The sequence below is a fragment of the Lutra lutra genome, chromosome 13, assembly GCF_902655055.1.
Source record: "Lutra lutra chromosome 13, mLutLut1.2, whole genome shotgun sequence".
In the NCBI taxonomy this organism is placed as follows: Eukaryota; Metazoa; Chordata; class Mammalia; order Carnivora; family Mustelidae; genus Lutra; species Lutra lutra.
Genome location: NC_062290.1, coordinates 67,558,623 through 67,585,653, shown reverse-complemented (window position 1 = coordinate 67,585,653; position 27,031 = coordinate 67,558,623). Strand labels below are relative to the sequence as shown.

The window sequence follows — 27,031 nt, the reverse complement described above, 5'->3', positions numbered from 1 at the left end:
TTTACTGTAGTGCAAAGTGAGGGCAGTGGTGGGAAAAATTAGTCATGGTTCACATTAATATGTGAAAATTAAAAGAATTTGCTCTGTAGCAGATAGCATAGGCTCACGCTAAGCACCAATTTATTTCACCTTTATCTATGTAATTAGATAAATGCTGAGCTAAACTTTTGTTTCTGTGATGGTTTGTATTTTGTATTTATCTGTTATTTTAGTTTTATGAGACTGGAGGCAAAAGGAGTTCATTTCAAAGTTTATGCTCATACATATTTAAATCTCCCTTGAAAAGTTTTTCCTTTAAATAGTTTTTACATTACTAAATAATGTGTTGGAAACAATTGTGTAGTTGAAAGAGCATGAACTTTGGAATTAAAGAGATGAAATCAAATTCTGATTGGCTGCACCTTAACTGAGTGAGGAAAGTAACTTCTCTGAGCCTGTTTTCTCATCTGTGAGAATAACAGCAACTTTGTTGAGCTGCTAAAATAAGGTCATAGATGAAACTGGGTGCACTGTATGCTTATTTTCTTTTCTCTTTATCCTAAATCTATATTTTGCCATCTAAAATTTTTTCAGCCCCAACCAGGAATAGCATGGGCCATAGATTAGCGGCACAGTGCATTTCTGGTCCATTTAGCTGTGATAGAAATTATGAGAGGGAGTAGAAAATATGGCTTAAAGTATTAGAATTATTTATAAAAGTAAATTAACTGATGTTCTTTCTGGTCTCCCCAAGCAGAGGTAATCAGGATGTGTTTAATACCTGCTTCCTTATGCTGAGCTGGAAGCAATCTCAGGAGAAACATTTTGTTAGGTATTTTTCCCCCCTCTTCTTCAAATTAACATGCCCTGCATTGTTAATCCTAATTAGCACAAAAGCAAACTTCGAGATCTAAATTACTAAGCATTTTAAAGTTTTGTATACTCTTGTCTCCTTTGTGGCAGACTAATGACCAAATAAGTAGTTTTATTTCTGAGCACTTTATCCTTTTCCATTGGTCTATGGGTTGACTTTTATGTCCGTACCATACTATTCTCATTACTATAGCTTTGTGGTGTCTCTTGATGCTGGGGACTGTGATACTTCCAGCTTTGTTCTTTAAAATGACTTTGGTGGCTCCATACAAATTTTAGTACATTTGTTCTAGTTATTTGAGAAATGCTGTTGGTATGATAGGGATTGCACTGAATCTATAGATTCCTTTGGGTCGTATGGACATTTTAACAAAATTCTTCCAATCCATAAGCATGAAACATACTTCCATTTGTGTGTCATCTTCAGGTTTTCATGAAAGCAGACAGATGTGAAATAAAAACCTTTCAACTTTGGAACACAAGAGTTTAGACAATTTATATATACTTCCCACACCTATGAAAAATAGAGTAGGAAGTTATAGATACAACATATAAAAGGACTGATACTATAGATTCTTTGAATTCCTTGGAGGAAAAGTCTCTAGCATGAAATCTTCTCATAAAGTTTTATTGTGAGACTTCATTAGACGTACGATTGTATGTCATACCCCTAACAGTAATTTTTCATAATGAATATGGATCAGTGTTTGCTAATCCATAGTGTGGTACATAAGCTAAATACTATGGTCTATTTCGCCTTTAACTTTTATGAGTTCTTATACTCTTTCATTAAGTTAATCATCTTTGAGATCAAGTCATTGAATAGGTTATGGACTCCAAAGAATTGCACTTAGCAGTTTACGATCTACTAGAACTAAGGTGTGTTCAGTTACTATTATTGGGCAGTATTTTTGATGCCTTATGAAAGGAAGATGGGCACAGAGAATGATCCACAGAGGTGGTGTTTTCGGAGTAGAACCTTTAAAGGTGGGTATGCTGTTGACAGGAATGGTATAGAATGACTGTTCCACACTGACAAAAGCATGAGCCAAAACAAAGCAGTAATCCGTGTCCAGGAGTGGCAGCTGTTGCAGCCTGCGTGCCATGTGGGGTTCATAACGGCAGTGAGGATAGGCTGGAACTCCATAAAGTGGGCGGTTAGAGGCGTAGAATGCAAACTTGTAAACAGGTTAGTAATGTACACAAGGAACAACATGCAGAAAGGAGCAATGAGCCTTGAGGTCAACTTTAGAAGATACTTAGATCATCGAGTAACAGAGCCCATCTTACAAACCACCTAAGAAAAGTTGTCTTGGGTAATACGTAAAGCCTTAACCCATCAAAGAAAACTGTGGTCCTTAACCAGTAGCAAGAAAAGGGGCAGTCACATTATCTCACTAGATTGCTATAAAATGATTAGTGGCATGAGCTTTAGTATTAAAATGTAATCCTTGTTCTCTACAATGGATGTAAATGTATCTCTATTTGCTCCCACCCATGCAAGGCAAGTAACAAGAGAATCTTATCTATGCAAGGCAGAATGGGAGTGTTATTTCAGCTTTAGGCACAAACATAGGAGTATACCTAACTCGATTGTTATATTATAATGGCAGAGAGTATGGATAGGGTCTTTAGCTGGATACTGAGTTTAAATCCTGGCTCCCTTCTCCCACCCCTCACTTTCTAGCTGTGTAACACTGGACAAGTTATTCAAATTTCATACCTAGAGTTGAGAATAAGTATGTAGCTGGAAAGTGAGGTATATTAGATGATGTAGATAGTCTTTCTTAACATTAACAACACAATGCAACAAGTAATCACTTCTTAATAGTTGCCATGTGGCATCTGAAACCCTATCAATAAAGTTATTGTACTCTGTAACATTGTAATCGGTTTTGTACCCATGTAGGATTTTGTAGCCTCACACATTCGTCATGGGAAAATACCACTTATTGAGTTATGCAAGTCTTTAAAATGTTAACACATTTCATAATATGACATAAAAAAAATCCTGCTTGTTTATATAACCATCAACATTATCAGAAAAGTCTTCATTGAGAAGATGTCCAGCTCACAATGACAAATACAAGTTTGGCAAAATTCTAATTTTCGTTTGAAAGCTACAATTTTATTATTTGCAACAAATTTCAGGTTAATAGGACCAGGCTCGTTTTTTTTTTTTCATTTTTAAGAAATGTCTACCAAATACCACAGACTTAACCATAGTTTGTCTTAGTCATCTAATGGTATTCCATCTAAATGGTATTCCAGAAAAAAAGCAGTTACTTCACACTCCAACTGAATAACTGCATTTCTGCAAAACTATGTTTTGGTATGCAGAAGTGCTTTTTACCTACTTGCCATTTTTATTACTCAGATTACAAAAGAGGGAGGAGGGGATAAAAAAAATAATTTTTACAGCTTCATCAACGATACCCTTAAGTGAGCCTGCCTTTTTTTTTTTTAAGATTTTATTTATTTATTTGACAGAGATCACAAGTAGGCAGAGAGGCAGGCAGAGAGGAAGGGAAGCAGGCCCCCCGTTGAGCAGAGAGCCTGACACGGGGCTCAATCCCAGGACCCTGGGATCATGACCAGAGCCAAAGAGCCTGCCATTAAAACATTCAAATGTGTGGCAGTGAAAATTGCAGTCGGTATTGTGAATACCGTGCACTGCCCCACCTTGTTTTATGCTAAGGTAACCAGTTTTACCCACCCTTTATGCAAATGTTGACATGGGAGTTCCAAGTTCTTTACACATTCTGCACATAATTCTGTCAGCTCTCTACATTGTAAATATATTTCTCCTATTCTGTACTTTGTCTTTCCATTTTCTTAAGAGCCTTTGAAGATATTTTAAATTTAATTTTATATATATATATGTTTTTTTGCATTCTAGGAAATCTTTGCTTATCTAAGGTCACAAAGATTTTCTTTCTTCTAGAAGTGTTAAAACTACTGCTTTTAGGTCTAGGACTCATCTTTAGTTACTTTTTGTTTATGTTGTAAAGGGTAGCGTTTTCTGTATAAATATCTAGCTGTCAGTACCATCTGGTAAACATGAAAATGGTTTATTATCTTTTATGGATGTCATTAGATTCAGTCTGCTAATATTTTCTGCTCCTATGTTCATGAGGACTACCATACTGTAATTTTGTTTTGTAAGGTCTTTGTCAAGTTTTAAACCCTGGTCTCATAAAACAAGTTGTAAGTGTTCCCATCCCCCTCTGTTTTCTGTAAGAATGTTAAGACTGGGGGTGCCTGGGTGGCTCAGTGGGTTAAGCCGCTGCCTTCGGCTCAGGTCATGATCCCAGGTCCTGGGTTCAAGCCCCACATCGGGCTTTCTGCTCAGCGGGGAGCCTGCTTCCTCCTCTCTCTCTGCCTGCCTCTCTGCCTACTTGTGATTTCTCTCTGTCAAATAAATAAATAAAATCTTAAAAAAAAAATGTTAAGACTGGTATTACTTCTTCCTTGAATGGTGAAATTTACAAGTAAAACCACATGGAACTAAAGTGTTCCTTGTGGGAGGATATTTAATCATTTGAATTGCATTAATAGATGTGAGGCTATTCTGGTATTGTCTATTCTTGTCAATTTTGGTCAAGTTTTATGTTTCCAATTTTCCATCTTGTCTTAAGTTGCTGCACTTATGGCATAAAAATCGTAACTTTAGGTATCCTTTTAATTTAGTTAAGAGCCATAGTAGTAACTCTTCTTTCCTTCCTGATATTAGTGACTTGGAATTTCTCTGGTTTACTTGATTGGTCTAATTATAGATAGAATGATTTTATTGTTCTTTTGAGAACCAATTATCAGTTTCACTAATTTTTTTCTCCACTGTTTATCAGTCCTATATATGCTGACTTCTCCACCTTTCTATTTAATCTGGGTTTACTTTGTTCTTATTTACCTAGAGTACAGATTAAGATAGAACCTTAGACCATTGAATTTGCACTTTTTCTAAATCATTAAAAAAAAAAAAACAATTAAAAAAAAAGGTTTCCTGACCATACAGAATAAACTAGAAATCAGTAAGAAAATACTACCTGGAATATCTCCAACTATCTGGAAATTAAATACATTCCAAAAGAATCCAACAAAAAGAAGAAATGTCAAAGCAAATTAGAATATATTTTAAACCGAAAGATGAAAAGGCGGGGCCCCTGGATGGCTCAGTTGTTAAGCACCTGCCTTTACCTCAGGTCATGATCCCAGGGTCCTGGGATGGAGCCCCGCATTTGGCTCCTTGCTCTGCGGGAAGCCTGCTTCTCCCTCTCCCGCTCCCCCTACTTATGTTCCTCTTTGTCAAATAAATTAAAAAAAAAAAAACTTAAACAACAACATGAAAATGCAACATATCAAAATCTGTGAGATGAAGCTAAATGGTATTGCTTGCTAGAAAAAAAAAGGTCTCAAATCAATAATCTAAACTTCTACCATAAAATTAGAAAAGAGCAAAGTAAGCCAAAAAAAAGAGAGCAGAAATCAAAGAATTGAAAACTGAAAGACAATAAGATCAACAAACTTCAGGAAGACTGATAAAGAGGAAAAAAAGCACAAATTACCACTTCAGAGTTTGAAGACATCAAAAGGATCATGAGGAAATACCATGACCTCTCCACACAAATTACAAATCTGACAATTTAGATGCAACAATTCAACAAAAAACACAAAGTATCACAAGTCTCCCATTATAAAATAGGTAAGTAGACCCATAACTATTAAAGCAATTGTACTAACTTTATATTCTCCTCATCCCACCCCCCATTCTCTAGGCCTAGTTTCACAGGAAAATCCTAATATTTAAAGAATTGAGACAAATTCTATATAGTTCTACAGGAAAATGGAAGGAGGGACATTTCCCAATTCATTTTATTTATTTATTTTTTTAATATTTTATTTATTTGACAGATCACAAGTAGGCACAGAGGGAGGCAGAGAGAAAGAGGGGAAAGCAGGCTCCCCAATGAACAGAGAGCCTGATGCGGGGCTTGATCCTAGGACCCTGGGATCATCACCTGAGCTGAAGGCAGAGGCTTTAACCCACTGAGCCACCCAGGTGCCCCTCCCAATTCATTTTATAAAAGTAGTATTACCCTAAAACCGAACAAAGCCAGTAGGAAAACAAATAAAATTTCCAAAAACCTTCATGAACATACACAAAAATCATGACCAAACTCTTAGCAAACAGAATCCTATAATAAAGGCATACCCTAGAGATATTTTGGGTTCTGTTCCATATGGCCATAATAAAGCATGTTATCACAAAGTAAAATTTTGGGTTTCCCAGTGCACATAAAATTTATAATTGTCTATTAAGTGTGCGACAGCATGTCTAAAAGTACATACCTTAAATACTTTATTGCTAAAAAATGCTAACCATCATCTGAGCTTTCAGTGAGTTGTAATCACTGATCATGGATCACCATAACAAATATAATAATGAAAAAATTTGAAATTATCGCGGAATTACCAAACTGACAGACTCACACGGAACAAATGCTATTGGAAAAATGGTGCTGGGAGACTTAGTTGCAGCATGGGTGCCACAAACCTTCAATTTGTATAAAAAAACAAACACAAACCACGCAGTTTCCCATAAATCAAAAAACAAGGTATACCTGTACATAAAAAATTATAGACCATGGCCAAACAGGGTTTAATCTAGGAATACCAGATTAAATAGGTGTAATATTAAAAAATCAAGTAATATAATTCATAACACATAGTTACATGATCGTATCATCAATGCAAAAAAAAGCAATGAAAATGCAATAACCCATCCATGACAAAACTGATCAAACTAGGAATAGATGGAAAAGTCTTTACCTTGATAAAGAATATAAACCAAAAGCCTATAGCTAACATTTTACTTAGGTAGTGAAAGACCGAATGCTTTCCTCCGAATTCTACAGAAAAGGCAAATATGCCGGCTCTCATTATTACTCTTAAACAACATGAGGCTGGAACTTCAAGACAGCGCAGTTAAGAAAAGTAAATAAAACGCACACAAATCAAAAAGGAAGAAAACTCGCCCCAAATTGCAGGTGACATGATTGTGGAAGCAGATGGACTATTTGATTACTTCACCGTATCAGAAGAGGGAATCTCGACTTTTTGCTTTTGCTGTTGTTAGTGTACCTGAAATGCCCAAACAAACCAAACCAAAGGAATTCTTTTTAAATGTCTGACATTCTTCCTAAAATAATTTTCTCACATCGTGCATACTGCTCATCCAGATAGGTCTTAAATTTATTATGTACGATAAACACAAATGTTCAAACTGTCAGAAGGGTAAATACTGTATATTCTGGAGACCAGCTACCAAGATTGGTATCTTGGCTCTGCTTTGAAGTAACTGTACTGTCACTGTGGACAAGTTTCTTAATTTCTCTGCTCAATTCAATTTCCTCAATTATATAATGCTGATCAACAGTACCTACCTAAAATGTGAAAACATGTGCAAATGAGAATAGCATCTGATGTATAAAAGAGCTCCGTAAATGTTAGTTACTCCTATTATTGCGGATGTGAGAAATAAATGTCTCCGATTCCCCTTCATGTCTTCTTCTAATCAAAGAATATGAACAACATGACACAAAAATTCAATGTTTGAGGAATTTCATCCAAGAGCAAGATTACATATGACAAAAATTAGGGAAGCAAGCAAACAAACTTTGTAGTAAAGGAAATTAGTTCATATGGCAAAATATTCAACCCCACAAGTTATTTATAAAGTCCTAGTTCAAACAGCAATGAAGTACCATTTTGTAACTAGCAAATCAGAAATACTGAAACTAATAGCTAGTGCTGATTAGGCTGTGGTCAACAGGTACGTGACCTTGCTGAAAGTGTGAACTGAGAGAAATGTCTGGGCAGACAGTCTGCAATACGTTTGAGAGTAAATTAAAAAAACTCCTGTCTCTTACATGTGGTATTAGACTTCCTATAATTCAGCATTTATAGCTTTGTCTCCCTCTCCTCCCACAGTGGACAAGAACTAATTCCAGATTCATTCCTTTCCTATGTTTCCCATTATATCGGTTACCTGGATGTTATCTGACATGAGAAGGAAGGATGAGAAATGTTAAAGCCAAGGCCAAGAACTAAAAGCATATATAGGTGAAGGATAACTAGAGGAACTAAGACTCAAGTATCAAGAAGGATATGAGGCAAAATAACATACTCAAGATCAGACTAGATCATGTGAGAGCTTTCAAGACTCAAAGTTTAGAGACACTATTCTGGTGATGTACCTAGAGATAACAGGAACTATGTACAGTAATCTTACGGTGATTGGTAGTGCTTCTTTTGAGTTCTTAAAGGAAATTCAACCTTTTGAATTAAAAAGCAGAAGACACTAAGACATAATCAACAAATTTTGAGTTCTTTTGGTAAAACAGATGGATCTATTTATAAATGTATCAGAATGAAGGAAAAATAAATACATTCTCATTCACCAATAGATTGTTACTGATTGGACTTTGAAAACATGAGGAGACTTCAGATAAAGGTGGAGGGCAGCATGCAAAAGACCTTCTCCCAGGCTTCTATTAAAAAGTGGTAAAGACTTTAAAAACTTAAGATTGCACACACCAGTTACTAAGCATACAGAAACATGATAACCAAACATCGCTAAGTCTAAATCACCAAGTCTAAATCAGGGCTCTGGCATTGTACCTTCAAAGAGCCACAAACAGCTCGTGCATGCCTAATAGCTTCTTTTATGTTCCCTCTGTTGGTCCAGATACTTGCTTTTATAAGTCTTCCTCACCTAAATTACTTTCTTAACAACAGAAAACACACTAATATTACCGTAGGAATTAACTAATTAAAAGCTGACTATCAGCTATATTTATCTTCTAATTTCATCTGTTGCTTTGTATTTTTGATTTTGCAAACAGAATTTACCACCAACCAGGTTATCTCAGGCTCCCCCATATATATATATATATATATATATATAAAAGAATTCTGTAATAAAAAAGCATTTGAGGACATGCATAAAATCAAAATCACCAGTAATTGGACGACAGTTAAACTAATTGAGAGGAATCTACGTATTTATAAGTGATTACATAAAGGAAGAGAAGATATGGGTTAAGTAACAACATTACATTTTTACACAAATAAGTAAAGCCCAAGTTCTTTATGTTTAAAATATAGGTCAAGGTGAAGGAGTAAATTTGTTCTTTTAACTTCCAGATGTGGTCATTTGGGTCCTTTTGCCTTGGATGTGGTTTCCTTCGGAATCTTTCCATTTTGGCATTGAGTAAATCTGGTTACTGTAGAAACACCATCCACAAACTTGGTTTTGAAAAGGACATTTGCATTGTTGAACATACCCTCCTTTAGTGACACCACAATGAACTTAAGGGAAAAAGGGAAAAAAAAAGCATATAAGACACTTTTTGTAATGTGAAGAAATGCACTCTTATTTTTATTCTGGGGTTAAGAACTTTCTGGAGATATTCTGATTTTGTTATTTCTTTCAAAGCTTAGCTCGAAGCAAATGCACCCATCCTCAACTGCAAGTGAAAAGTAGTTCTAATCCTGGGCACCTAGATGAATTCTAGCTTTCTATATCTGGGTTTTAAGAGTCTCTTAATTTGACTTTGAGTGCTTCATTACCCAGGTTTACTACTTCCTACTGGTGACTGCTGTCCTCCGCAGCTGGCATCACTGTTTTGTTGCTAACTCTAAATGCCCTGGTGAAACATCTTTCTCTGTGATATTTTAAGAATATCAAAGAAGGCTACAAGTTCCTACAAGCACTACCACTAGCTCAAATGGAACATTTACAAAATTAAGAAAAGGTACCATTCACTGTTACCTGCTAAAAAGACTACCATAATACTACAGTCTGCGGTAACTATGATAAGTGAAGCACCCCCCGAGTCGTACGTTGCATTATCTGTATAACCGTATGTGGCAGCCCCAGTGCCGGCAGCAACAGTTCCATAAAAACAAACTATTCCTAAAGGGGATTTTCTCTATTTCTTTTCTTCTATTTCATCAGGAAAAATGATGAGTACTCCCATCGGGTACCACAGGATTTTCTGATTTCCTAAAACAGTCTTGCTTTGATTGTGTATCCTAGGACAGTTAGCTAGAGAAAATAATTTTAACCATAAATTAATTCCAAATTATGAAAAACTTAGATTCTCCTTCATGGTACAGTCAACAATGGTAATGCCTGGCTCCCTCTTGAATAGGAAACCAAACCTTTTTTTCCTTCAATATCCACTTGAATGGAAGTATATGTAAATATTCAGTATATATTTAAAGAGATACACAATGCTTTAATATTTCTCAACCCTAAATATCTTAGTGTTGGCCATTGCTAAAGAACAGTTTTAGAAGAACAAATACTAGAACTGTGACAGACATTTTTTCTGGTTCTTACCTGGGAATGTGTGAAATGAGTACGCAGCATCTGTCCAATATTCTGGGTGTGAGAGAGATCCAAGGCTGCATCCACCTCATCCAGGATATAAATTGGAGCAGGTTTGAAGAGGAGCATGGACAATATTAATGACAAAGCTACTAACGACCTGCAAAAAAAGACCAAAAGAGAAGTTCTCAAAACGTGACTTTACCACTCTTTACCAAAACACTGAAGCAAATTTGCTCTCCTCTTATTATTGAATAGTGCAGGCTTAACTGAAGTTTCAAATGTCCACACTTAAGTTTTTTAAACTGGTTCTTTTATTTTAGCTTTTCCTTTCTTCTCTTCAAAGAGTTTTATTTTGAACAGGTTTATATTCTTTCCAATCAAAGAATCGGGATAAATGGCACTTCTTCTTAAGGAAAGATGGTAAGTATTTTCTTTCCTTCCCCAATTGCTGTTAGATGCCTAGGTAGCAGGGGAGTGAGGGCTATATACTTACTGGTTAAGACAACAGCTATTGTCTTGGTGAAACTGTAACGGGTGTAGATGCCTCTTTCAAACTTTCACTATGCAAGCAGTTAGGAGTATACATATACACACACGCACACACCAATATCCATTTTCTATTGGCACCATTTAAGAGTAAGTTGTATAGATTATGGCCCATTATTTCCCAGTGTGAGAAGTTCAAACAATTACTATGTGATGCTTAATTTTGTATGTCAACTTAGCTGGATCACGAAGTACTCAAATATTTGACTAAACTTTATTTCTCGGTTTGTCTGCGAGGGTATTTCTCAGTGAAATCTGCATGTGAACTGGAGTACACAGTAAAGCAGTTTACCCTCTCCAATGTGGGTGGACACCACACTCCCTGCCAAAGGACTCAATAGTAAGAAAGGCAGAGGAAAGAATTAGTTCTTTCCTGCCTCATTACTTGAGCTGGGACATGGATATTCAGACTCCGTGTTCCTGGTTCTCAGGCCTTCACACCCAGACTGAATTACACCACTGGCCCTCCTGGGTTTCCAGCTTGCAGACAAATTGTGGGACTTTTCAGCCTCCACAGTAAGATGAGCCAATTCCTTATTAAAAAAGAATCTCTTCATACACATACACACCCTACTGGTTCTGTTTCTCCGGAGAACCCTAATAATACACCTTACTTAAAATTTGTAGTTAGTCAGATTCTATAGGTCCTCTTCAATTCTCTTCTAGCTAACCATCCCCTGTAACTGCACCTGGTTTTGTTCTAATCTGGCACAAAGAATCATAATTCTTGTATTTTTTAAAGTTTTTTTCAATGTTTAAGGTGAAACCAAAATTTCTAGCAAAGGCAATGAATGAAACAGTGCAATAAAAAATAGTGAGACTGACATCTACCACCATAGAGGGGAGCTGAGGTCATTCAACCAACCTAAAATTATTTTTCCTTGGCTTTCTCTGTGCCAAATGCTTAAGATGCTGTTTCCTTTCAAACTTATCTTTCAGGAAAAAAAAAAAAAAAAAAAAAAAAAACTCACAAGAGTTAAACTACTGTGCTGGATATACATCTAAAATAATGGTATATATGTAGAAATAATTTCATATCATCATAATTATGGAAATAATTTTCAGGTCCCAATAAAATAAGCATATATTTTAGGTGTTCCTCTAAACATTTTCTAGGACTTCAGCAAAAAAAGAAAGTTAGATACTGGGATCAGAACTACGGAATTCAATTTTAACAGTCACCAGAAGGTGTTTTATGCTGTTAAAATATTTAGGAATCTTAATCATAATGAAATAAATCAAGGGACCACTATTCTAATCATAAAAATGACAAAGGTTTTCATAAGAAAAATGAACAGGTCTTAGTATTTTCTACATAAAGAGTTACATGATGGCATCATAGGGCACGTGAGAATAATTTAAGGACTAGAATTGCACATCCTCAAGGGGAAAAATACAAAGTAACTAACCATCTTTAATTATGTGAATACCCACACTTTCTCTCTCAGGAAGTTTTAATTATTTGCTCTGTGCAGCAGGTGAGGAGTTAGGCCACATGACCTACGTTTCTGAATCACTGTGCAAGGCTTGGAAAAACTTCCCTGAAGCCTAGAACATGCTATTTTCAACACTATTCATTCCTTTATGTAGATCCAAGTTTTCTTCTGGTATCCTTTTCCTTTCACCTGAAAACTTAAACTTGCACAGTTCTGCTGGGATCAAACTCCTCCAGCTTTTGTTTTTCAGAAAAAAATATACTGACTTCAATTTAAAGAATATTTTGATCAGACAGAATTCTTGGTTGACATGTTTCTCTTTTAGCATTTTCTAGATGTTGTTCCAGATTTCTGGCTTGCATAATTTTTGACAATAAGCCTGAAGTTATTTTTATCTTTGTTCCTTGCCATGTAATATGTCTTTTTGCCTCTGGCTGTTTTAAGATTTTTCTAATCACTGGCATATAAAAACCACAATTTCATATAATATACTCTGCTATATTATTGTATGTTTGTGGAGGAGGGGAAGGGCAGGGGATGTGTTTATCCTACTAAGGATTCACAGAAACGAAGACTGTGGGTTTATAGAACTCATCAAATTGGGAAAATCTGGGGTAACTATTTCAAGTATTTTTCTTTTTTTTTTTTTTTTAAATTTTATTTATTTATTTGACAGACAGAGATCACAAGCAGGCAGAGAGGCAGACAGAGAGAGAGGAGGAAGCAGGTTCCCCGCTGAGCAGAGAGCCCGACGTGGGACTCGATCCCAGGACCCTGAGATCATGACCTGAGCGGAAAGCAGCGGCTTAACCCACTGAGCCACCCAGGCGCCCCCAAGTATTTTTCTGTTTCGCCTCTTCCTCTGTTTTTGGACCTCCAAATACATGTATGTTAGTTGGCTTGATGGTCAGTGAAGCTCTATTTTTAGAGTTTTCTGTTTCTCACTTTGGCTTTAATGTTTCTATTTTCTGTGTCTTCAAAGTCATTTAGGTTTCTTTTACACTGTCTAATCTGTTAATGTCATGTGGTGAACTTTGACTTCTGGACATATTTTTTATCTCCAGAAATTCTAATAGGTTCTTTTTTCCCTGTTAATTCTTGGAAATAATTAACATAATTCTGTAACTTCCTTGTCTTCTATTTTTATCACCTGTCATTTCTAGGTCTCTTTCCATCGAATACTTTTTCTTTAGGCTATGAACCACATTTTCTTGATTTCTGTCCAGTACTTTTTTATCAGATGCCAGATACTGTGTTATGTTAGTCTCAAGGTACATGAGGATCAGCTTGCTCTCTTCAAGGTACGTGATGCACTCTGCTGTGTGCAGTGTTCCTTTCACCTCAGGGACAGAACAAACTGAATGCTAAGTTGGGGCCTCCCCAAATTCTGTTTCTTTAATTTAGTGAGACCACTTTAGTGAGGTTTTGTGTGGATTCCCTTCAGTGCACTTGCAAACCGAAACTTCTCCTATAGAGAAAGCTGGGATGAACACTGAGCTCAGCACTTTTGTTTCACTGCACTCAGGTATCATATTCATTTCCCAAAGTCTAAAAACAACTGTTTTTCATATATTTTATCTAGTTTTCTAATCACTTATCCTTATTACTCCTTTGTTGCCTACTATCTTAAAGGTTTATTTGTGTCAGAGAGAGCATGCACATGCACACAACCAGGGGAAGAGGGAGAGAATCTCAAGCTGACTTTCCACTGAGCATGGAGCCCAACTCGAGGCTCAATCCCATGACCCCGAGATCGTGACCTGAGCCGAAATCAAGAGTTGGATGCTCAACTAACTGAGCCAACCAGGTGCCCCGTTGCCTACTATATTAATCAAAAGTTCTTGGGGCACCTGGGTGGCTCAGTGGGTTAGGCCTCTGCCTTCGGCTCAGGTCATGATCTCGGGGTCCTGGGATCGAGCCCCACATCGGGCTCTCTGCTCAGCGGTGAGCCTGCTTCCTCCTCTCTCTGCCTGCCTCTCTGCCTACTTGTGATCTCTCTCTCTCTCTCTGTCAAATAAATAAATAAAATAAATAAATAAAAGTTCTTAAAAACAAATAAGCAAACAAACAAAAAACGTGCATTTTTACAAATTAAGCTCTTAAGTCCTACATGTAAAGATTACCTACCAATTTTCAATTTTGTTTAGCTTAACTCTGAGCGGATAGATTATAATAAAGTAAGAGGAATGAGAAATTGTAATACTGCAAAGGGATTACTCACCTCTGACCACCACTAAGTTCAGTTAGGTTTTCTTTCCAAGTATTTCCTAAAGCAACCTTGAACTCCAGACCATCCAATACAGTTTGCCCCTCTGGTGGTGCAAGCATAGCATTAGCACCAGGCAAAAGAGTAGAAAAAATAGACCCAAAGTCCTTGTTCACCTTGATTAAAAAAAAAAAAAAAAAAAAAAAGATTATTCTTGGAAAGCCTTCTATAATATTTTAATCAAATGTTGGTAAGTGGATCTTCAATCTGTATCTGTTACTAACTCAGGTTTTGACATATTATAGCCCATATGACAAATCTGGCCATGCCCATTCATTTATACATTGTCTATGGCTGTTAGCACTAAAATAGTAGTCTAGTAATTACAGCAGAGACTATACAGCTCACAAAGCCAGAAATATTTATTACCTGCCCCTTTACAGAAAAAATTTACTAAACTCTGCTCTAACTTTCAATGGCAACTAAAGGCTATACTTCTAACTCTACCCTGAAATTCTGACTTTTGTAAGCTGTATTATAGGAATCTTCAGAGACACACAACTATATGACAGGAGACTCAAGCTGCAGTTGGGAGAGGCAGAAATAAATTCTTTTTGGCATTAACAATTTCTCTTATAAAACCTGTTTCAGTTAACCTTAAAAAGCCTAAGATCAAGGCGAAGTCTAGGAAAAAAAGAGGCATGAAATCAAACCACCAGATATGGTCAAGGTGTCAAATGGTCCTTTTCTGTAGGCTTCTTCTCAGCAAAGAAGTTGTCAAAAGACAGGAACAGGACTGGACCCCAATAGAAAAAGGCTAAAGAAGCTGTTTGACTTATCTCCATCAAGCCACAGTAGATTACCTAGAGATTTAGGGTCAATATTTAATTGTAACTGGGTAATTTTTGTGCATACACATTTGATCAATGACTTAAGAATTTGGTCATTTGTCTTTGAATATACAACTGATAATCTTAGAATTCAGCAAATTTGAATGTGTGCATACGCAGGCACAAACCCATGAGGATCTGACCGCCATGTTCTCTAGAGAAATCTCCAAATTCAAGTGCATGAATATTTGTGCTAATGAAGAGATCTAGATACATAAAATCAGAATATACAGATTTATTAAGGAATATAGTTTTAAGAGCAATTGCATACATGCTGAGTAACATCCTACACCAAGTTAACAGGTTGTAGTTTTATCTGGGGTAGATTTCTAAAGTTAGGTGAGGTTCATCACAATGGAGAGGACCACTGTCTTTTTTGGGATGATAAAGACAGCAAAGTATTTATGAATACCTTTGGTTCTTTTTCTTTAATTTTTTGACCAGGCAATAGAAAAGCACTAAACAGAGGATTCAAACAGTGGACTAGTACCAAACCCTGAACATGACTATGGATCCCATGGGCAAATTCCTCCAAAGGGTAAGAGAAACATCAGTTAATAGGCAGAGATTAATACAGCCCTATACAAGACAAAAAATGCACTACATTCATTGACAGATATAAAGGTGAAATGTAATCAAATTCTGAAAATCCAATATGGTTAAGAAGGAAACAGAAAAATAAACACAGCCAATGCTGTAACTACTCTGGCTTTCTGAATCCAGTGTGCTAGAAGCCAGAAGGAAATATAAAATGCTGATAATAACACTACTTACCTCAATAGGTTATTATGAGGATTAAATGAGAAAATATGAGAATAGTACCTGACATATAATAAGCACTCAATAAATTTACCTGCTTTGACAGAACCTTGGAAATTGGGGGAACATCAACTTAAAGGGTAAATTAGTATTTGTACTAAATCCAGGAACCATGGGGGAAAAAACAAGAGACACAACCTTTCAGATCCGGTGTTAAATCCACATTTATACAAGAATAATGGGACCAACTTTTTGCATGCATTTAAAAAAAGCAACCACCAAAGGGAGATGGGACACGGAAAATTAAGTTATAAAGTAGTAACAACAAGGTGACTGAAAAGGATAATTGTGCTGCCATTACTGAAAATGAAGTTTTCCGAATTCTGATAATTACAGAATTAAAAAAGCAAAAAAGCAAGATGCCCAATTAAATCGTAGAGGCAGAGAATTGTTAAAGTACCAAACAGCACAGAAACTATGTTTGGAATCTCTTGGCTGAGTCTTTTGCTACGATAGATACAGGAAAACTTCCACGTAAGAGGCTAAGGAATTATCCTAAAGGAGACAAATACATGCAGCCAGGGAAGCAGAAATAATGGTCTAGAATCTTGAAATCTGCCAAAGTTGTCATAATACGAAATAAAAAAGGTACTTGGGATTTTGCTGAATGACAGTCCAGTGAAAGAATTCTAAACTTCCTTGCTTACTGCCCAATTTTTTTAAGGGCAACAAGGGCGACAGCAGTTAGAAACTAAAGGCAATTTTAACTTCGATTCTATTTTAGGAAAAGAGAATTCCAGTTTTTCCACCTTGGGCTATATGATCTTAGGCTATTTCAACTTCCTAAGCTTTGATTTTTTTCATCTGTAAAACATGGATGGTTAACTATCAGTTACAGGATTATTAACATACAAAATGCTTTGCTAAAAATGTATAGAATGCATAATTACAAATTCTGAAATGTAATTAATAACTTTTAATTGGTAAATATGCCAATCTTGTTAGAGAAATGTTCTGAGAAGGAGTATTTGACCTCTGTCATCCTGGGCAAGAGAAACCAAGGAAGTTAGAACCAAAGGGGGCCATCCTTGGGAGGTGCTTTCCAACAATTAGAGCTTCCCCAGTGCAAAACTGAAACTGCTTCCAGCTTCAAGCAGTGGGGTATGGCAGATATTGGACAGAATCTAAGGTTTCAGACAAATGGTATCTCCTTTGACAGTAACATAGACATAGAAACAAGGTTAAAAATGAAAAATAAAGAAATCTAGAAAGCTAGAAATTTAACCTAGGAGCCAGTCTACTCTGAAGTACACTGTCAGAGTAAGAGTATGATGGAGGGACACAAACTTACCTTTGCAAATCGGTACCAGTCAAGTCCAAAAGGACAGATGGACTTAAAAGTCTAGAAGGTTTTAACAAAGGCATGAGTGTGTACCTCATTCAAACATAAATCAGCCATTTTAAATTCATCTCTGTGCATAAACCTGACAATATTCTTCATCCTTGCCTCATATAAAATAAATGATAATATTTTTGGTTCAAATAAATACCTTTTGCCAAGCAATATTCAGGGCTTGGTTTTTCTTCTGGTCAAGGTCTTCTATAGTTGCAAGGATTTTGGATTTGTCATTTTCTACAATTCTCTTCTTCTTCATCAAGTCATTATACTAGTAAGATAAAAAGCATACTTAAAGGAAAAATATAAAATTTTCTTTACATTCTAGAATTCAGTCAGGAAAAGAGGTTTAATTTTTATATATTAATATATACTCCTGTTTACCAGAAAAATAAACTGTATTAAGAGTCATAATGTAGGGGCGCCTGGGTGCCTCAGTGGGTTAAGCCGCTGCCTTCGGCTCAGGTCATGATCTCAGGGTCCTGGGATCGAGTCCCACATCGGGCTCTCTGCTCAGCAGGAAGCCTGCTTCCCTCTCTCTCTCTCTCTCTCTCTCTCTCTCTGCCTGCCTCTCCGTCTACTTGTGATCTCTCTCTGTCAAATAAATAAAATCTTAAAAAAAAAAAAAAAAGAGTCATAATGTAAACCAAATCATGAAGAAAGTAATAAATATATCACCTATAGGTAAAATTTAGTTGCTATTATTGAGAATTTATAGGACAAGCTAAATATTTTGATTCCTCTAATACTTCCACCAGATCTTTCTAGCAGCCAAGGTAAAAAAGGAAGTGTGTCATATGTATAAACTCAAAAGTAGCCCTGGCATGCTTTCCTCTTAAGGTCAGTCTAAGCAGTGACACGTAAGTTCAATTCCTCATCATGATATATGAGTCCTACATAATTCAGCCCTTATCTCTGACTTTTTGGAATCCTACTCCTCGCCCTGATCCAGCCCTGATCCTGGTCTTTTTTTCAGTTCCTTGAACATAATAAGCTCATTACAGCCTTCTAGCCCATGCATTGTTCTCTCTCCCCAGAATGCTCTTTCTCTGTATCTGACATAATTGGTGCCTCAAATTTCAGCTCAAACATCACATCTTCAGAGTGGTCTTTTCCTGGTTAATGTAGTAACTCACTGAAAAAAAAAAAAATTGAGGGAGGCTGCAGAGGGATAATTACACCTTGAGTAGCAGCAGAACTTTCTAAAAGTTGTCTTAACTCATTTCTCCTCAGAGCCTAAAAGGAGGCTCCAAATTCTTCCTTAAAAATTCCAGTCAGTCCTGCTCGCTCCCTTGCTTCCTCTCGGCTTTATGCCCAAGCTCCTAAAACCTCTCTACAATTTTCTCTTATTCCTTGCATAATTCCATGTAGTTTCTTATTTGGACAGACACAAAATACAACAAAAAAGGCCATCTTACTTAACAATAAAGCTTTTCCTCTGGTAAGAAAATGGCAGTTGGAGAATTCTTTTAAAAAATATTAGACCAGTTATCCTTATCTAATAAAAGCTAACAAGTGAATAAGTTTCATGATGACAGGCAGTTCAAATTCAGACCGAAGATTTTCTCCCACAAATATGGCATATATTGCAAAGCTTTAATGGAGAAATAAAAATCAGCTGGAACATTTTATAGATAGATCACAACATGAGCATTATTAGCCTATTTGGTATCTAACACAATATAGATTCTTTGTAGATACTAATGTCAATAACAATTACCAAAAAAACCCCATTATGGCAAAACTTCTTAAAAGTAATTGAGTTCATAAGCATTACCACTTTTAGAGACCTCTCATAACTCTGTGATACAAACTCAAACAGAATTTTGCAAAATTAAAGAAGGTATAGGGCATAATATAAAATTACTCAGAGGGCTTTCCTATAGAGCTGCTAAGAATACAGGCAGCTTTCCCCGGTGGATTTTTCTTTTAACATGGCAGACTAGAGAGGTTTTGTCAGGGGTGGGGACATGGATAACATTATCAAGTAAGTGAGCATTAAAAAGAGAAGATGCTGCTGGACATACAGATTAGTAGAGGAGTGCTTATGCATATAACACTATTAGTCATTACTTATGTAATGATTCTATTATGCCCTAGAGTCAAAAGGAAGACAACAGCTATGGAATGACTGGTAAGGAGGCAGATAGCAGAGTACACCTTATTTTTCAAAGCCCTTTCAAGGCAAGTGAAAGAAAGGTTAGAAAGTAAGAAGTTAACCAGAACAGAAAGTATAGTTTTTATTTACACCAAGAATAAGAAAAGGGTAGAATATGTTCATGGCAAAACCAATAGAAAAGTTATATACAACAGAATATATAAATAATTGATGATGCAAAACAATGAAATAAGAAAAGAAATGAAAAGGGGAAAACAGAAATTAATTTAGTATGAAGGGCATCAAGAAAAAGAGTTCCTCCAGTAACTACTGCTGGGGTCAGAGAGAGCCATCAAAGCTACTCAGATGGCCAGACAGTCAAAGGAAAAGGCCTTACCCGCTCTTCAGCTTCTGTCAGAACATTCATAGCTCTCATGTTGACATTTCTCCCCAGTTTCTCCTTCATTTCTTGCAACTTCTGAAGTCTCTGACCAGCTTCTTTGGGGTTGTTGGTTTTGAAATCATAGGCACTATTAGGTTGCCCAAAGAGGTGTTTCTCTGTATTAATCCAGTCATAGTCTTTCAGCATTTTAGAGACCTAGCCACAGAGGTTAATAGAAGCATCTATCATTGTTTACAAATAGATATTTAAAAACCAGTTTCTTGGGAATGCCTGGCTGGCGCAGTTGATTGAGCCTCTGACTCTTGGTTTTGACTCAGGTCATGATCTCAGGGTCTTGGGCTCCAAACTCGGCAGAGAGTCGGCTTGAGGATTCTCTCCCTCTCCCTCACCCCTCCCTGTGCTCATGCTCTCACATAAATCTTTAAAAAAAACTTAAGTACTTAGTAATTTTAAATTAATGACTCATTTATAAAACTGAGATTTACTGTTAACAGTAAACCTATACTAAGTATGAAATTTTTTACCTGGAGGATAGGCTAAAAAAAAAAAAAAAATCTTCCTATTACTTAAGCCTCAGAAGAAAAGCCAGCAGCTCCCACATATTTATAAAAAGCATATGTAAAATACCTCCATTACAATGAAATATAACCCAGATAAGACTCCTTCAGATTTTACTAAACTCAGTCAATTGCTTCAAAAACAACTTGTGAAAGTTAAAATTCTTATAGAAATACTTAAGCCTTAGATTTGGTAAATTTGCGAAAGCCTAATTCTGACTGACAATTCTGAGAATTATTAAATAAAAAACCGCCCTAAACATTGACTCTATTCCCTTAGCCACTCTCTTTTAACAAGGCATAGAAATGTACTTTATATACTATAAATAGTTAAAAATTTTAAATTATAGTGCTTAAGGAAGACTTTCTTCTACTAAAATTATTTAAGGTTGGTTGGTAGAATCTAATCCTTGTCAATTTATTTATCCTTACTAATTCCATGGGTACAGTCTCACCTCCAGGCTCCAAAGATGATCACTTCCAATCTGCCTTCCCTGCTGATCCGTAAGCTCTATGAAGGCATTCTGGGTACATGTTGCTTATCCTTATCTTTAGTGCCTGGCCTACTATCTGATACTAATTGGTATGCAATAAATACTTGGTAAACTACATACTTCAAAAATTCCTTAACTTTTTAGCAGTTCCACTTGTGAATCTCCTTTTCACTTCCTTAACTATATAAATAAAATCCCCCAACAATCACCACTACTGGCATTTTCAATTATAAAAAATTATTAACAGTAATATTAACATCGGTAATATTTCAGTGAATCCACTAATACCAGGCTACCAGGCTAATGGAAATCAGTAATAACAAAATATTAGGATATTAATGATGTGACTATGAAAAAATACATATTTTTTAAATTAAGTCATGAGGGGTGGCTGGATGGCACAATCGTTAAGTGTCTGCCTTCAGCTCAGGTTTTGATCTGAGGGTCCTGGGATCGAGCCTCACATTGGGCTGCCTGCTCAGTGGGGAGCCTGTTTCTCCCTCTCCTGCTCCCCTGCTTGTGTTCCCTCTCTTGCTGTATCCCTTTCTGCCATATACATAAAATCTTTAGTAAAAATTTAAAAAATATACTAAGTCATGAACCTGACTAGGCACACATGGCTTTTTCAGAGGGTGGGGTGACTGTTCTGTATGTTCTGACTTTTTTGAAGTTAAATCTCTTCTACTTTTAAGGTGCTAAAGAAGATTTAAAAGGCAACAAACTGTTCAACATTCATCAGAAAACATGCAAGGTGAATTACTAAGATTTCATGGGTGCAGCCTCTTAATCAAGTAATGAGTTTCTGCAAAAGCATGTATTCTCTTTAAAGTATTTAAGACACTGTGTTACATAGAAGGAAGAAGCTTTTAAAGAGTGACCAAAAAAATGGAGATAACCTTAAAAAGATAGCTGCTTAGCAAAACATCAGATTTCAGATGAGGCTGCAAAACTGACAATACTGATCCTCACAAGGACATCCGGAAGCCAATTAAGTCCTCATTTTAGAAGTTGCCTGTATATATATTTTGGTGAGTTTTTAATTCGTTTTGAAATAAGGTAAATAATATATATTATCACTACTAATATAGTAATAGTTCTATGAATATTTGGGGATTAAAAAACAGTCAGTTCCATGGGAGACCACTATTTGGTAAAAACATCTTGCAGGTAGGGATAAGTACCTGAAATTTAGAAACAAAATATTTATGCCATTTGGTGAAAATGAACGTTGCTGAGAAGCTGTTTAAATAGCTGTAAGCATCAAAATTCTGTTACAGAGCAGTTCTGCCATTTACACTGAATTCTTCATTGAGCAGTTTACCAGACTATTTCAACAACTCAGAAGCAAAAATCTGATTATGGGTAAAAATAAACAATACAACATGCCTTTGCAGCAGCATCTTCAGCTTCCCGTTTATGTTTGCTGATGTTGTGGTCCAGTTCCTTAATTTTAAGCTGAGAATCATTGTTTTGTTCCTTATGTGTTGCTACTTCAGCATATTTAGCTTTAATTACATTGTCTTGGGCTGTTATCACTTCTTTTTGCTTGGTCACCTCTTCTTGAGCTTTATTTACAGACTCCTGAAACATAATTTGAAGACAACATATAGCAAAGTAATATGGATGTATTTTTAGTTTATTAAAAGATCATCTAACAAACTTTTAGGTAATTGGGATTGTGATTACAGGCAGATGGCCACCTAACCCTTTATATCCGTGTTAAAATGACTAATCTACATACGGGAGAAAACTTGTTCCACCAGTAGTAATAAGGTGTGATGCAGTGTTCATTCTGGAAGCAAAAAAGTTTCTACTAGATACAGCTTAGTTGGGATCAACTTGCAGGGGGGAGGAGGGACTATAGGAATCTAACTTTTGAAGTCTCAGAAAAGTGGCATTTTTTGGTAGTTAACAAGAAGATATGACAGATCCCCATACATCATTTACCAGGAGGGGGAGAATGTTAGCTGGGGCTTTCTACTTTTCCCTTCAACAGATATAAGCCATATTTACCAGTGACAATTGAAGGTAATAATGTTTGGTTCTAGCACAGGGGTCAAAAGAGAAAAATAAAAGAGAAACTTTTTCGCACAAAGAAAAACTTTTTTGCTTTGACTTTTATTATCCCCCTACTTTCCAAGGTTGAAGCTATTCTATCTCCAAAGTGGTAATTTTAACTGCAATTCAGTCTGTCACCAAACCCTCCCCCCAGAAACCCCTTTGCTTCATTCTAGATCTTAAAAGAACTCTCAGAAATGTCTAAACCAAAAACACCTAGTTCAACTCATATATAGGTAAAAACCTAAGTAGGACAATCTGCTACATGCCTCTAAGGAAGAATGGTTATTCAAGATGAAATGCACAAATAAGGGCACCTGAATGGCTCAGGGGGTTGGCCCTCTGCCTTCGGCTCAGATCATGATCTCTGGGTCCTGGGATCAAGCCCCACATCGGGGGTTCTCTGCTCAGCAGGGAGCCTGCTTTCCCCTCTTTCTCTGCCTGCCTCTCTGCCTACTTGTGATCTCTCTCTGTCAAATAAATAAGTAAAATCTTTAAAAAAAAAAAAACAAAAAATTTAGTGACTTTTTAATCATGCTCATTAGGAAATGATCTTTTTGAGCAACAAAAATAATATTATACTTAGGTTATTGAATGTGCTCAAAGTGCTTTAATTTCCTTATAATGTTTAATCTGTGTCATTAGAGGTCTTTTGAGGAAGGAAAATAAATCATGGCATTCATATAAAAACCTAAAGGTATTTTAGCTTTTTGAAACCTTTGAAGAACAACAAAAGAAAGTGAAAAATACACTGGTGATATTAACCAAAGGGAAAAATAATAGACACGGGTTTATTAACTAACACCATATCTAAAAAAACATGTTTGTGAAGATTCTCTCATGCCTACAGGTTAAAAATTGCATTGCAGGGGTATCTGAGTGGCTAAATAGGTTAAGCGTCTGCCTTCAGCTCAGGTCTTGATCCCAGGGTCCTGGGATCAAGACCTGCATTGGACTTCCCACTCAATGGGGAGCCGTGGGGAGCCCTGCTTTTCCCTCTCCTCTGCAGCTACCCCTGCTTATGCTTGCTCTCTCTCAAATGATAAATCTTAAAAAAAAATTGCATTGCAGTTTTTACTAGTTTAGTCTTTTTTTATAAGAAATCTGTCTCTAAGGTTGAACAGAAATGAAATTTTCGTTTTGTCTAATTAGTTAGCAGGCAATTTCTTTACATAGCCTCCTGGGAGTGTCCTTTGATACTCTTATCAATGAAAGGAAACAATTTAGAATGCAGAGCCTGAAAGAACCACCATTTTATACTTTTCCATAAAGAGAAATGGAAATAGGTACATGTTCTGACTGACTTTATTTAGACTGAGAATGGAGTAGCTAATTTATTTTCACATTTATCTTTAGAAACATGTATCTAATTTTTAAAAAAAATTCTATAACATGATGTCCATGAAAGACAGCAGAAAATATGGAGGGATAAAATGAAAAATATGAGATTAAGACAAATCAGAAAAAAACTAGATACTTTTAAAAACTAAAATTTACTTTGGAGGCAAAATAGCAACTGAAGAGAAACTAGAAAATTTAATAAGCAACACAAAAACACAAAGCTGAGAAGCATTTTGATCTCTTAATTTCAAAAAAGAATAAAAACTGTTATTCTATTGATTTGTCAAGGTGTTAAAAACAAAAAACAAAAATTTGAATTTAGTCATGAAGAGAATGAAGAGGAAAGGCCTACTTTCCAAAACACCATATGCTGCAATTAAAACAATCATTTCAAAGGAAAAACATACAAGAAAATAGAGAGGTAGACACAAGGCAGGCAATAACCCAACAGTGAAGATCAACTGAATGAAACTCCCTTTTTGAAAACTACCTACACTCAGTTAACATGAAAATCAAGGATATCATTTACCAACAGTATCAACAGCAACATAATTGAAAAATCCAGCAACATGGTGACTACTGTCCGTGATACTGTACTGTACATTTAAAAGTTGCTGAGAGAGTAGATCGTAAAAGTTCTCATCAGAAGGGGAAAAAAATCCTAACTGTGTGGTGGTGGATGTCAACTAGACTCACTGGGGTGGCCATTTTGCAATATATACAAATAAATCATTAGGCTGTATCCTTGAAACTAATACCTATCAATTATACCTCAATATGAAACAAAACAATTCAAAGTCAAAATCAAAGAACGGGGGACAAGACAGTAGCCAATATTCATGACGGACAATCACTAATAAAGACCTACCCACTATGAATTTGCGGGTGACAGAATATCATGTGAAATCCCCTCAGCCCTAAATCCATCCTTTACTTCCCCGCTTCTGATATCAGAACATTTCTCCCCCACCAGCATCAACTGTAGTAAGCCCCTCCAGTAAAGGATACTGTAGGGAAACTGTAGAAAGAGGCTTTACATCCCAGTTCTGGCATGCTTTTCTCAAAGTTAAGTTTGTCAGTGCCAGGGCCAGCAGCTCCCATGGCTGCCCTGACAACCAGCAGAGGGGAAAAGGGGAGCAGGGCTCTGCAGCATGTTCACATGGCCAACTTCCCCTGACATCCCATGTGGCATTTCCCTATGGATGGCTTCACCGTGTCAGCAAACTTCACCACCAGGGGGCCACAGTTTTGTCTTCTCTAACTAGACCTGGTTTTCAGCCCTACAGATACAATGAGGCTCTTTGCCAAATTTGTTCCTTCCAAGGATGCACTTGCTCAGCCCTTTGGGTGGTAATGGCTATTCCCCATATCTGCTGTTTCTATGATCACTTAGCATTCTCCCTACTCTTTAGTGATCAATCCCACACCATTCCAAACTCCTATGGTAGTCATTTTTTAATTTACACTTTGCCTATTTGAATTACACGTAGTTTTTGTCTTTCTATTTCTCCAATATGGTAAGTAAACTTTACCTTGTTTTTAGCCACCTCAGCTGCCATTACTTCAATCTGTACTTCATAGGATTTGATAGCTTCATTTACAGCTTCAAGTTGTTGCTTATAGGATGCATGCTCTCTCTTGAGCTCTTCCAGCTCCAGGGTGATAGCTTCAACTTCCTGTAAGAAACCATTACCTACACATTCAACAGGCTATTACTGAAAAATGAATATATACATGTCAATAAAATCAGTAAGATTCTCATGCAGGTAAGACCCACAGCTTAGTTATTCAACTATCAAAACACATGTAAACCGTTTCCCCTGAAGAAGGAAGGAGAAAGGGAATTTATTGTCCTACATTAAAAAAAAAAAAAAAGACAAATGTATGTAGTTTTTACAGGGTCAAAGAACTTAGCATAAACTATTTCCTTTATCCTTTTAGTCCTACAGAGATAAATACAGAATTCTACATAAGAGATAAATTAGCAGAGGAAAAGCCTTTTTTAAAACATAATTACTCAATGTCGGAAAAAAAAAAGTTTCTCAATTTTCTTCTTTTCCATTATACCCTTTAGTTTGTTAGAAGATACTCTGTGCAGGTATTTAGGACAGGTATTTGTGACAGAATAGGAGGAAAAGTAGATTTAAATAAAAGTGTCTAGAAAAGTGATTCAGAGCACAGCCTTTGGAGATAGAAAAAGCTAGGTTCAAGTTCCAGCTTTGGCACTATCCAAAAGATAAAAGCAGTTATCACCCCCATCTACAACTGAATGGCACTTTGTAAATGTAACATGCTTTGTATTGTATCCATCTTTCACAGTATCCATTCAGAGATGATCACCAAATTAGAAAGGTCACCACTCAAGCCAACATGACTTAGCTCTACTACAGAATACAAGCTTTTGGTCCACTCTTAAGTGAAGCATTTACAAAAAGGCAAGTTTGCTCTTTCTCTAAAATTAGCAAGACAATACAACCCATCCTTACAATTAGGACCCTACATTACAAGGCTTTCAGCAAAATGTCTTTTGACTTAGAAGATGAATAATTTATTTCCCAAAGAAGCACAGTGTGCTTTTAGATGATGTGGTGAATACTG

The 27,031-nt window shown here is 36.3% G+C and overlaps 1 protein-coding gene across 7 annotated transcripts in view; it reads right to left on the bottom strand.

Annotated features, from left to right (window-relative positions):
• Positions 1–6,441: 6,441 nt before the first annotated feature.
• The window catches only part of SMC2 (structural maintenance of chromosomes 2), a 57,891-nt gene continuing 37,301 nt past the window's right edge, over positions 6,442–27,031 (bottom strand). For 6 of the 7 annotated variants that reach the window (XM_047700240.1, XM_047700239.1, XM_047700237.1 and 3 more), the window contains 7 exons: positions 25,966–26,109; positions 22,421–22,615; positions 19,978–20,178; positions 17,637–17,753; positions 14,453–14,613; positions 10,259–10,406; positions 6,442–9,222 (listed from right to left, as the gene is read on the bottom strand). In XM_047700240.1, the coding sequence (XP_047556196.1) occupies positions 9,064–9,222; positions 10,259–10,406; positions 14,453–14,613; positions 17,637–17,753; positions 19,978–20,178; positions 22,421–22,615; positions 25,966–26,109 (1,125 nt within the window). In that variant the 3' untranslated portion in view covers positions 6,442–9,063. The remainder of the gene's footprint in view (positions 9,223–10,258; positions 10,407–14,452; positions 14,614–17,636; positions 17,754–19,977; positions 20,179–22,420; positions 22,616–25,965; positions 26,110–27,031) is intronic. The other variant, XM_047700242.1, reaches the window with a different exon arrangement.